The 13618-nt window shown below is 34.2% G+C and overlaps 1 protein-coding gene across 1 annotated transcript in view; it reads right to left on the reverse strand.

The window, feature by feature from the left end:
• Positions 1-480: 480 nt before the first annotated feature.
• LOC306866268 (zinc finger protein GLIS3-like) overlaps positions 481-13618 on the reverse strand; it is a gene marked incomplete at both ends in the record, with an annotated part of 29941 nt that continues 16803 nt past the window's right edge. Inside the window, 7 exon segments of the mRNA XM_079411361.1 lie at positions 481-599; positions 682-841; positions 2365-2461; positions 6438-6537; positions 7920-8052; positions 10344-10454; positions 10553-10714. Of these exon segments, the coding sequence (XP_079267487.1) occupies positions 481-599; positions 682-841; positions 2365-2461; positions 6438-6537; positions 7920-8052; positions 10344-10454; positions 10553-10714 (882 nt within the window).

The following is a 13618-nucleotide window of genomic DNA, read 5'->3' on the forward strand; positions in this document are numbered from 1 at the left end:
TAATGTGATATTTTGGTAGTCTGGTCGGTGAGAATTTAAACATTTTATCCAGAAATATGCAAAATACACAACTACTGCTGTCATTGATCAGCAATTAAACACACAAACTGGATGAGGATACGTAAACCTCAAAGGCAATTCATGTTCATAGACGATTTTAGTAGATAAAACATTACAAACATATGCTTTGTGTATAAATATTTACATCAATGTGGCTTTAATCTGTGATAAGTGCAATATTTTTGCTTATTGGTTTACTAAAGGACACTGAGCAAAAATGACAAAATAGGTGAGATTTTAAAAATATTCATCAGTGTTTGAGATGCTCAGATACAGACACTTGCTTTGATATTTTATCCAGTGGCTTAAAAATCCAAATGCTTTACAATGTTTAGAAGTCCAAGTCCATGACAAAAGTTCTTCCACAAAAGTCCCTCAATGAATGACAACCCAAAGTGAGTGGACACAAGCTTCTCAGGTTCACCCTTCAGTGAAGACGCATGAGATCCGGCTCGGGCTTCTCTCCATGCTACAGATGTGAAGGTAATTATCATCCTGCTCTCCTAAAAACTCTTCCGGTCCGGTTTGGCAATCGAATGCTGCTGTCACAAACACACAGAACCATAAGCATGTGAGTTTCTGCAATGCAATCATGCTGATTTATAGTATTTGTGTTTTTACCAGCGATGCCTGACAGAGTTCTGTGCACCAGGTCCAGCTCTGGTAGAGACGCGTCTGAGGAACCCAGGTTGTCCTCAAACATGGCCATGGGCATCTGCATCATGGAACAGGGAGTAATGTGTTTGGCAGCCTGCGGTGAGTCACCGTATGAGAACACGGTCTGAGCATCAGCAGAGAAACCTGACGGGTGTTAATGCAAAAAAACATCACGTCATTTGATTATTCACCAAACAACATTACAATCTAACGGCTGTATTTTAACTACTGCGTCCTTCATTTAAGATTCCAGGCTTGAATGATGTTTCCTCAGGGTGATATTTGAGCTTGGGAAAACTTTATACAATCTGTATGATGAGATTAGATGGATCTATTTTTGACTTCGCCTGACAGACTGCCATCTGTTGCTCTAAGAGTGCAAGGACCAGTTTGTGAATCATTCAGCGCTGATCGGTTTGTTCTCCGCTTACATCTTAAATATGCATTCTGCATCTGCTTACTGCACATATGGAATATATGTAAATGTGCTTATATATATATATATATATAGTGTTGGATGCCACACAGATGTGTTGCTAGGGTGTTGTCGTCTGGTTGCTATGTCGGCTGTTAGATTTTATGCTGCACAATTAATCTGAATAGAAACCCAGATCGCAGTATGGCTTTGTGCGATTGTCACACAACATGTAACGCGACATGTGCTGACCATCTTCACAAAGTTGTAATGAGAAGCACTTGTCAACAAGCTTTAAGAACTTCCTGCAATTTTAACATGAAATCATTAAATTAAGCCATCTGTGAGCATTAATATTATTTTACATTTTTAATCTAAAAGTAAATTGGTCAGGAACATTTCTCTTTGCGTCTTTGTCTGTAATATTTTATTAACAACGAAATTATGAATTATGAAGATATATATATATATTAAAATAAAATGTTAAATTGTGCTTTTTATCAGATTTTGTTGTATCTGCAGGTGGTTGTAAACAGGTTGCTTTTTAAGTTTGTAAAAAGTTAACTTAATGCATATAAAATTCAACAAAAGTTTGATGGTTTAACATTTGAAAATAAAGCAATTAAGACATCTATAAAAATTAATATTGTAATTTTTTTTAGCATTAATAATAATAATATTTTTCTTTATATTATATTCAATATTTTTTTTTACTGTGAAATATTACAATAGTACTTTTTCCCTGTAATATTGTAGTGGTACAGTAGTAATATTTCCTATTTAGTTTTTAAATCATTTTTGTATTTATATTTAATAGTTACAATACTACTATTACTGCTTAAAAAAAACATTATTTATTATTATTTTATTGCCAAATTTTATTTGTTTATTTATTTATTAAATCTGCTTTAAATCACATATTAATTTGCAGTTTTATCAGAAAATAATGCAATTTGTTTATTTTGTCTTACCAAAACATGTGTTCTGGTATGCTGCTGTAGTTTTTTGCAAACCAGTTGCTTTACAAAGTTTATGTAAATACTTGCAAATAGCTCTGTCTCTTGACATTATCAGTATTTCTAAAACATTTTAATACTTAAGTATACTTAAATGTGAAAACTTAATTTGAGAAACATTTTCACACAGTAACCAACCATACTTTAATTTACAATATCATTGCATTTTTAGATGAAATAGATTAGATAAGGATATAAAAGTAAACCGGGACGTACTGTCAGGGTGGGATGTCCTGGGATGGCTGGAGTATCTGGGGAGTTTGGGAGTGTTTTGGCCCAGTGTGTGATGAGATGACAGGGGTACTGAAGACATCTGATGTGACACAGGAACCCTGAACCTGAGAGATGAGATGCTTTTATAGTAATAAACCATATGTTTGTATTAAACATAAGCAGCATAGGTTTGGTGCATTTTAAAGGAGTAGTTTACTCATGTAATCAAAATGCTTATATATGCTATCCCTACTTTTATGATATTTTTATGGTGCTTTGTTATTGGTTCTTGACAGCAGTCCACTTTCACTGAAAATAAGTCAAATCAAGTCACCCTTTTTTCCAGAGTGCTTTATACAGTACACACTGTTTCAAAGCAGCTAATGAACTGGAAAATAACAGCATTAATAATGCAAATTTGAGACAAATTTTAAAAATTGCCATAAAGCAGCTCTACAGAAGACAATAGTGTCAATATTCAGATCAATTTGATTAAGTGTTGTTTTGGATCAGTTCGATAACATTATGAAACTAATTCACTTGACAAGGAACCCAGACTTGATGAGGTGACAGAAATGAAACCAGGCTTAGTTGTTGAACTGGCCTAAATGAACGAACGCTGTGTGATTTATGATTCTAGACTGCATCTCAAGTCAGATTTGTGGACTGATACTATTTTTGCATCCAGCTCTGAAATAACAGCATGAACGTTTCATTTGAACAAATATGGGTTGACAAGTAATTTTGCATGAATTGTACCTTTGAAGGTCATGAAATGCACTTTTTAAATGTTATTTTATAATGTTTCTTGAGCTGCACTTGTAATCTCAGTATGTTTTTTAAAAATCAAAAACATTTTCTACCCTGAATTAGCCTCTGAGTTGAAGGCTCTGTTGGAAGGGTGTTCCTGCTGTCAGACTTCAAATAAAATGCTGTGATTGGATAATATCTTAGCATATAAAATGACCATTACATGTGGAACTCTCAACTTTTCTTGCCAAGATGAACTAATGATTCATTTGGAGCTCATGTTGAGTCTGTGCGGTAATGGTTCATTTGGACCCCGAGTCTGTGCAGTAGTGATTCGTTTGGAGCCGAGTCTGTGCAGTAGTGATTCGTTTGGAGCCGAGTCTGTGCAGTAGTGATTCGTTTGGAGCCGAGTCTGTGCAGTAGTGATTCGTTTGGAGCCGAGTCTGTGCAGTAGTGATTCGTTTGGAGCAGAATCTGTGAAGTAGTGATTCATTTAGAGTTCAAGTTGAGTCTGTGCAGTAGTGATTCATTTAGAGCTCAAGTTGAGTCTGTGCAGTAGTGATTCATTTGCAGTCCGAGTCAGAACTGTGGTGATTCATTTGGAGCTTAAACACTTCATTTTATTTTTGCCACACTGGAGTAAAGCAATTACATTTTGCCCTGAATTGTACCTTTTAAGCATATTGGTTCATAATTTCCAAATGTTTGATTTAGTTTCCACTCTTTCAGGCCTCCATTTCCAACAAGCATCAGAAGCAGCATTGTATTTATTCCTGGATGTAAAAAGTGCATCAGAACAGTGGCACAGGAACAGAGGAACTGCATTTAACAGAGAATCTGGGGTCAGAGGTATTTCACAACTGATTAAGCACCAAGTGAGGTAATTACGCAGATCCCATTGCCTGGGTATTTCTCGCACTTTATGATTCCCTTATTGAATTCCTGATGCTCGGTGGCTATAGCGTCGGCTAACACGGGACCAACGATGCAGAGCAGGTCTCCATCCCACAAACCATTTGTCTTCCTTGGATCCCGCGGCGCATGGCGTGCCTACCGCCGGCGAGAAGCCATACGCATCTGCTTCCAGAAAGGCAGAAAAGGTTCCTCTCTGTGCCTTTGAAGTAGAGGAATGGGCGTCCAAAATATAAACCTCTTCCCAAATGCTCTTGCCACAGCAGACGTGTAAAACACACAAAAGCGCAGCGGAGCCTTTCACCAGAGAAAAGCCTGCTTTATTTGAATCAGATTATCGCAGCCATAAAGCCATGACAACCAGGAACGCATTTGTCGCAGATAAGAGGAAAAGAAAAGAGGCTTTTGAATCGGTCATAGCGATTCACTCCGCCAAGGGAAACTCAGAATGAATGTCAACTAGACAGTGATTCAGTTTGTGGCAACTTACTCGATTGAGGTTCGACCAAAAACATAGTGATAGGAAAAAAAACATACGGCATTCAGCGGTCCGGCACGGATTATTAGACTCGATTCATCAAGCTTGAAAGGAGTGTCACAGACACTGGCGCATAGAAGTGATGCCAGCTTGGTGTCGTGGCTAACCTGTCTTTCAGCGCTCTGATCTTTGAGTGAATACAAATGTACCTTCATTTTCTCCAGTCATAGATGCATGAACGGCCGCCTTTTCTCCTATTTTCATGTCTTTCAGACTTAGCTGGCAATTTTGAGCCCAGCAGGGATGTTGCAGAGGAAAGAGGCTGCTGTGATTCTCAGGGCAGCGAAACTCGAGAGAACATTTAATATAGTTATTGCTTCCTTCAAAACGAGCAGGTTATTACTCAATTACTTAATACTTAAAGTCAAAATTGCCATTATTTACTCTCTTAATTCATCAGTGTATAAATGTTTGCCTTCATAATCTTTCAGCATTATTATTAACTTTATCATTAATTAAACCATAAAAAGTGTTATTTCTTTTTTTTTTATAAAATATTAAATAAAATAAAAAATTTAACTAGTTTCCAAGGCAACATTTCTAAAAAATAACTAAAACTAAATAAACCGAAACTAAATACTATAAACACAAACATAACAAAATGACTAGTGCTGTCAAACGATTAATCACAATCAATCGCATCCAAAATAAAAGTTTGTTTATATAATATATGAGTGTGTTCTGTGTATATTTATTATGTATATATAAATACAAACACATTCATGTATATGTTTAAGAATAATGTTATGTTTATATATTAAATATATTTTTATATATCATAAAATATAATAATATAAATATACATACATGTAAATATTGAAAAAATATATAATGTATGTGTGTGTATTTTTATATATATATATATACATAATAAATATACAAAGTACACACGCGTATATTATATAAACAAAAACTTTTATTTTGGATGCGATTAATCGTTTGACAGCGCTAAAATTTACTAAAACTTTAACTAAAATTATAGTGAAAATAGAATTGAAAAATAAAATCTAATGAAAAATATTAACAAAAGCTATAATAGCATACTAAAATAATACTGGCTTCATCAAAATGTAATGTTTAATGTATGGTCGCATAGACAGGGAAAATGAATCTTAACGCTACGATGAAACGGAAGTAGTGACAAATCTTTTCTTATGTATTTTCACGTACATCTAAGTGTACTGGATTATTGAAAAAAAATGTAGGATGGACTTGGTTCTATCTGTCAGTTGTTGATTGGATGTTGAGATGTGGGCGTGGCTTTCAAAATATCTTGAAGGGGCGGGGCTTAAATGAGTAGTTCACTACTCCTTTAAGGGGATCATTTACTCCCCCCCACACTTGTATGAGTTTCTTACTTCTGTTGAACACAAAAGAAGATATTTTGAAAAATGTTGGGATCTGAACAGTTGATGAGCACCATTAACTATTGACCATTGAGTGGTTGAATGGTGCTCATCAACTGTTCAGATCCCAACATTTTTCAAAATATCTTCTTTCATTCTTTAATTTTCATTCTGAAAGTGAGCTACTCCTTTAAGAGCAACTATTGGAGAAAACCAGCATACATCAGCAGAGGGAAGATCCAGTTCTGACATTCTGATTAAATGTTACAAGCTCAAAACACTTTTAAAAAATTAAACATGCATGGATGGATTTTTCCCAATAAGATCAATGCATTTAGAAAATGAATAGGGTGAATTAATTCCATGCCGACTTTGGAGCAGTAATGTTATAGCTGAAATCCTCCTGAATAACATCAAGTTCTGCCTTACGTTATTTCCCTCTCAATATTCTTTCACTTTCACACAAGTTAAATGCTGTGACTCGTGCATTTCAAAAGGTTATTCACTGAAACCTGATCATGTTTTTCTACCTGTTGTTTCCGTGTACGGGCGGCAGCTGCATGTGGGCTCCGGTCTGTGGATCGGATGAGATCTGCATCGGACTCTGCAGGGCGTTTGTCTGGCTGAACACTTGCACATCGACAGAAGACAAAACAGAAAATCATCACTCTTGAGTCAAACAGTGGTAAGATTAGATGCCATTAGCCATCACTGCAATGAAAACTCATCAAATAACCAAAATATACCGAAAGCTTCTCGCACTGTTCTAAAATCACTGTTAGTTAACAGAATTTAATAATAAAAAAACAAAACAAAACAAAAAAGCGCATGTCTATGTAACCGGTTCTACTTCGCCTCGCACCGAGCGGGATTCAAACCGCGGTCTCCGGCGCGGGAGGCGGGCGCTCTAACAAGGAGGCTAAAGGCCACAGCCTCTAGCGTCAGTCGCTAGAGCGCCACTTCTTTGAGATCAAGGGAGTGAGGTTTACATGCACCAGCACACTTGCCTGCGTCTGTTACATCTAGACAAGATACAAGTAAATAGGATAAACAATTAACTAATAGATATCACCATACTTCACCAATTTAACAATTGCAAACATTTTTGTATCACACGTTTTCTGAAATGGTACTTTAACTATGCAATTAATGCAATATTTAATTAAATTTGCATGCATTTCCAGAATATAAACTAACTGTGGGATAAATCCAGATTCAAAAATCTTGTTTGATTTTGTTGACATATTACAGTTTTTCCAAAGGGGATTTCACTCCATAAATCAGAAAAGTCTGTCAACAGACAGAAGACAAATACATTTTCATAATTTAGGAGTAAAATGTTTAATCTGTGAATGATACATGAACAAACCCCTTGGGAAAAACTCCAAAATATACACGGCAAAAAATTATTTTCTCACTTAGTATTTTTGTCTTGTTTTTTTTTCTAAACATTCTTGAATCGAGATGAATTAACTGTACAAGTAAAATTATTGTTTGTTTTTTTTTAATCCAAATTTTGTTGGAAAATATTTTGTTTAAAAAAAGCAAAAATATCTGCCAATGGGGTCAGAAAAATCATCTTAATTCAGAGACTAAACAAGATCATTTGTCTTGCCCCATTGGCAGATATTTTTGCTTGTTTTAAGGAAAAACTAACAAAATCTAATCTTTTTTTTTTTTTTACAGAAAACAAGTAATTTTACTTGTACAGTAAATGCATCTTGATTCAATAATGTTTAGATATTTATACTAGAAAACAAGACAAAAATACAAAGTAAAATAATATTTTTTTGCAGTGTAGAGAGGAATAAAACTGTAACGTTTGGTTAATGCAAGAGAAAAAAACTCTTTAAAGACATGGATTGGAACTGAAATACAGACACAAATATATAAAATCCAATAAAATAAATATTCAAAAGTGTATTTAGGATGTTTTCTTTCCACTAGTCTGAAAGAAGAGACCCCTTACACTGTTATTCTAATTGATATAAGTGTTAATTAGTGTTTCATACCAGAGTAGAGATCGTTAGTGGGCGAATGGTGCTTGTTCTCAATCAGGTCCAGTGGTGCGAGGCTGTGCTGTAGCGGCTGAACCGTCAAACACTCAGTGAGTCCGTCCTGACTCAGATCTGTGCTGCGTCTCAACTACATCACATCAAACACAGTCACGTTCAGCACTTCATCTCCTGCCCTCAAATCAACACAACTCTTTCTGATTATATGCTAAGACTTTACTTAAAGCCTTTAAATACAATGCATTATAAAAGTAGTTTAATGCATTAATTATGCCTTGTAATACACTATATGATCATATACACTACCAGTCAAAAGTTTTTGAACAGAAAGATTTTGTTTTTTCCAAATCTGCATTCAAAATACAGCATAAGCACTAATATTGTGAATTTTATTATTTAAAATAACTGCTTTCTATTTGAATATATTTTAAAATGTAATTTATTTCTGTGATCAAAGCTACATTTTCAGCATATTTTAAATAGTAAAAATATTTCACAATATTATTGCTTTTGCTGTATATATGTATTTCTGAAACGATATAATGCATTACAACATACATTATGAATACCTTAATAAAGCATTATACATAAATGCTTTAAATGCATTTTATCAGTGAGAAACTGACTGGACTGTAAAAGTGCCCATAAAGTACAGCGTAAAAATTATATTTTTGAAGTTGTAAATAGATTATTAGTGTAAAAAATTACTATTTCAGTCTTTCTACCTAAAAATCTTACATTTAATTCTGTTAGTTGCCCTTTCCATGTTTTTATTTTAATGAAATTTAAATGCATTTTCTGAGTGAAAATTGTGCTGAAAGAACTGAAAGTTAATTATATGCTTAAACTAAAAGTGTAAATATCTATTTTGCAGCATAGGTTCATTTAAGTAAAAAAATAATGATAATTATATATTTGAAATAACATGCACAACAAGACCAAAAAAAGCAAAAGCTGTCCAATTTGATTTCATGTTGATTTAAGGACCGCATTTCATTTCCAAATGATATTAAAGCAAATAGATGACAACAAGTGGAGATAATGTCTCGGATAATTGGCTCCTAATCTTTTGCTTAATTGAGCTGAATGTACAGTAATTAATCATGAGCATATGGTTTAACATCACATCTTAAAATATCCCAGCGTTTGGAGCTCTCGAGATTATATTTAGCGTGTCTAAGAATACAGTATATCATGAGTAATTCATAATAATCACAGGTGAGAATGAAATGAATGCATACACACTGGACAGATCGTGTACAAGCGAAGGCGCAGGTGTTTTCTCTCTCAGAAACGTCTACGTGAGGAATCTGTATCTATGGTGACGTGACCTTTATTTTGTTCCTCTGTGATAATGAACTGCTCCTACACAAGCCTGATAACAAGTTTAGAGACTTCGTTATCAACACACCTCGCTGTGTTCGTTCATTGTGAGACGATGCTTGTGTTGTACAATCATAGTACACACAAAAACATTCATGTATTTCCAAACCAATATGCTTTTTATTGTTCAAAAGCATCATTTTTAAAGTCTTTGTTTACATATAAAGAGTTGAAAACTCCAAGAAGGACAATAAATGCCATTTAAAAACAAGTCTCTTCTGCTCATCAAGGCTGCATTTATTTGATCAAATATACAGTAAAAATAGTCAAATATTATTATCATTAAAAACAGCTGTTTTCTATGTGAATATCTGTTAAACTGTAGCATCATTACTGCAGTCTTCAGTGTCACATGATCTTCAGAAATCATAATAATATACTGATTTACTGCTCAACAAATATTTCTGATTGTTATCAATGTTGAAAACAGTTAATATTTTTGTGGAAACTGTGATGCATTTTATTTGTCAGGATTCACAGATGAATAGAAAGTTCAAAAGAACAGCATTTATTTTAAATAGAAATCTTTTGTAACATTATAAATGTCTTTAGTGTCACTTTACTTTTTTGTTTTTTTACTTATCACAACTTATGGTTGTGTATTACTGTTTTAAACATTGCTAATAATCAGAAATATTTCCTGAGCAGCAAATCAGTATATTATTATGATTTCTGAAGATCATGTGACACTGAAGACTGGAGTAATGATGCTAAAAATACAGCTGCAGACCAATTACATTTTAACAGATATTCACACAGAAAACACTTATTTTAAATTGTATCAATATTTCAAAATTTTTATTGCATTTTTGAATAAAGGCAGCCTTGGTGAGCAGAAGAGACATCTTTAAACAATCTTAATTGTTCCAAACTTTTGACCATTAGTGCACTTTCAAATAATAGAAAATAAAGTGAATTAAAATTGTCCTTTTTGTGGTGCATGAAGAAACAGATCATAATCCGAGTTTGGAGAAAGACATGAGGATGAATAACTGATAACAGAACTAAGACTTGTTTGTGTTTTGATGATTGTTGTACCTTCTTCCTGGCTTGCTGCTCCTTTAAAGAGTGTGATTTGACGTGTTTGCGCAGAGAGCTGGGGTCTGTGTAGCGTTTTGCGCAGCCCTGGATCTGACAGGCGTAGGGTTTCTGCAGAAACACAAGCTGTTAGTGCACAGGTCTGTGACTCTTGTGTGTTGCGTGGGAGTGATAAAGTGTGTAAAATGAGGCTTTTGGGCTCCACTCACTGTGTCAACATGTGTTCGCTGGTGTTTGGCTCGATCGCTGGAGTTACTGAAGGCTTTCTGACAGCCGGGATGCTGACAGACATAGGGTTTCTCGCCTGTGTGGCTCCTCAGATGGATTTTTAGGTTCTCCAGACGGGAAAATGCCTTCTGACAGCCCTCAAACTGAAGTTAGAGTAAAGATACGATGCAATAAAAAGGTTAGATGTGTCACATTAAACAGCTGGACCTTCTCTCTGTTCAGTTTACACGGCAAAATCTGGTCTCAAAAACTGGTGTCTTAGTATTTTTCTTGTTTTCTAGTATAAATATCTAAACATTCTTCAATCAAGATGAATTTACTGTACAAGTAAAATGACTTCAGCAAATTTCTGTAAAAAAACAAAAACAATATCTACCAATGGGGCAAGAAAAATCATCTTGTTTAGCCTTTGAATTAAGATGATTTTTCTTGCCCCATTGGCAGATATTTTTTGCTTGTTTTAAGGAAAAACTAACAAAATTTTGATACTTTTTTTTTTTAGAAAACGAGACTCAATATCTTAATTCATTTTACTTTCAAGTAAATGCATATTGATACAAGAATGTTTAGATGTTTATACTAAAAAATGACAAAAATACTAAGCAAGAGAATAATTTTTTCAGTGTAGTTTATTTGTTTACAGGGGCAACACACATTAATAAACATGGCTGTAATTGTGCTAGAATTACCCAAAGAGGCCATTATTCATCTGTAGACCTTTAACAGAATGTTAAAAAGTCGGCCTGAAAACAAAACGGAGCATCTTAGACACATATGACAACCAACAAAGAAAAAAGTAGAATACTAAAAAAATACAAATACATGATTGCACATAAAAACAAAATAAGATATAAGGAAGAGAGAGAGCGAGATGGCGATAGGAGAAAGCTAATAACCAAGTGTAATTAATACAGAGAAGTCTAAAATCAAGAATACAGTACTAATGTAGACAACAACCGTTTTTGAAGATGAAACTGAAATGAACCACACGTATCCAGTCTTCTAATTGTTAATGGATGGAGTTCCAGTCCCTTGCAGCTTTGACTGAGAATACAGACTAAATATACATTTTCTGGACTACATGCCACAGATTGACCAGGAGGGGTCAGTGTTTTGCTGCTCAAATGACCAGTTTATGTCTCATTCAATGCCATCATGAGCTATCATTACAGTGCACCAATGGTAAATGAACAGATCTGATGCGTAACTCTGGAGACTTTGCTGCAATATCGCTCATATTTCACTCTTGGCTTCCAGTCGTGTGCCATTTCAAGGTCCCTCTGCTTATTTTGTGCCGTCTTCATTAGATTAAACCAACACTATTGTCTTATTATGCATTATTAAATAAGCTAATTAATGTAGAAACAATAGCGGGCGACATGTTTTCATCCGTTCTCCTGGATGATGATCTCTGAGTGTGAACACGAGGCTTCATACTTTCACACTTAGTCATAGTTTTTCAGGAATGTGTCTAAAGGTGTATAATAGTTCATTCTTAATGATGTTGCCATTTTAGATGAGCATTTTCTGTGTAAAACCATCATCACAGGGAAGATTATATCAGGCAACCATAAGCTGTTGCCCTAAATGGCCAATTTAATAACAATATATATCTATTTATATAATCAAATGATCATATATATCATGAAACATAGAAAAAATATATTAACAATTATTGTTTTGCTTTTACAATTTTAGTATGCAATAAATATATTTTTCATTATTCCTTTCATTTTCATTATGCATAACCATTATTTTGTATATAATATAAAATATTTATAATATTATTTATATATAAATGTTTGAATGTATGTATATTTATGTATACATTTTTTTGTTCGACTTAGAAATGTTATGTAAAAATGTATGTAGCAATATAGTAATAATAATTTATATACAAACACATTCAACATCATATTTCTGAGTGAAATAAATAGTATACACTAATATACATACACATACATTATATCATATTTGAATATGATATATTAAATAGTATTTATATATAATACTACATCTAGAAATATTTAGTTTTACCCAGATTTAGTTTTTTTCATATTTTTTTCCATGTATAATTAAAAAAATATTATTTAAGTATTTATTGCATATGGCTGTTGACCTTAATTAAATGACATCACAGTGATTTTGCAGTGTCCTCATCTTGGAAGAATGTGACATTCCTGATCTTTGTCCTTTCTAATGTCCTGACAGGAATGCCAGCGATCACGGTCACGGATACCAGAAACCACTGAGCTGTGAACAAACGTCCTGACCTCATTTATTTTTCAGAAATATGGTTTCGGGAATAAATGATTACCTACTAAAATCATCAGAAAACGACTTCAGCAATAGCTGGCATTCCTCTGCTCAGAGCTCATCTTATATAAGAGGAATCTGCTGAAGTCAAAGTGTTGGACATTAACAGTGTGTTTTTGTCAGCATGTTTTGATTGCTTTATAATGAAGTGGTTATTTTAGTAGATATCAACTGCAGTATCGCATGTGGGTGTCATTTAGGTAACTTTAATCACAAAGCGCGTGTTGATCTGTATCTGAACAGAACTAAAGACTGAACAGAATGTGGTTTGTTTTGTGAGAGCAGGAAGATCTGTACTTTCAGTTCTGTTGGACTGTTTGCAGGTTTGTCACTAATGGACAGGAATTCTGTTCTATTTCTCTTTTCTTTGCGTTGGCAGAGGTGACGTTTGCTCGTAAATCTCAGCTGAGGAATTCTGCTCCACTCGGGCGTTTGGATGTGTTTAGGACTCGAGGTTTGTGCCGCGTTACATGCTGTTTGAGTGTCTGGGATCAGGATTAATCGGGACTGTTTCTAAAAGCAGAGGGAGAAAGACACAGCTGTTGTGCAGTTTCTTCACGTCTGCAGATTGTCATCTTTCCAAAATCCTTCCTAATCCCAATTTATAAATTTATATATAAATAATAATCACAAACAAACATGAGTGATAGTAAGTGCTAACAATTCATTCTAATTAGTGACGTTAATCACTAGTGCGGTATGAACAGTTTGAAAACAAACCATAGATAGAT

The sequence above is a fragment of the Barbus barbus genome (assembly GCF_936440315.1).
Source record: "Barbus barbus genome assembly, chromosome: 47".
In the NCBI taxonomy this organism is placed as follows: domain Eukaryota; kingdom Metazoa; phylum Chordata; class Actinopteri; order Cypriniformes; family Cyprinidae; genus Barbus; species Barbus barbus.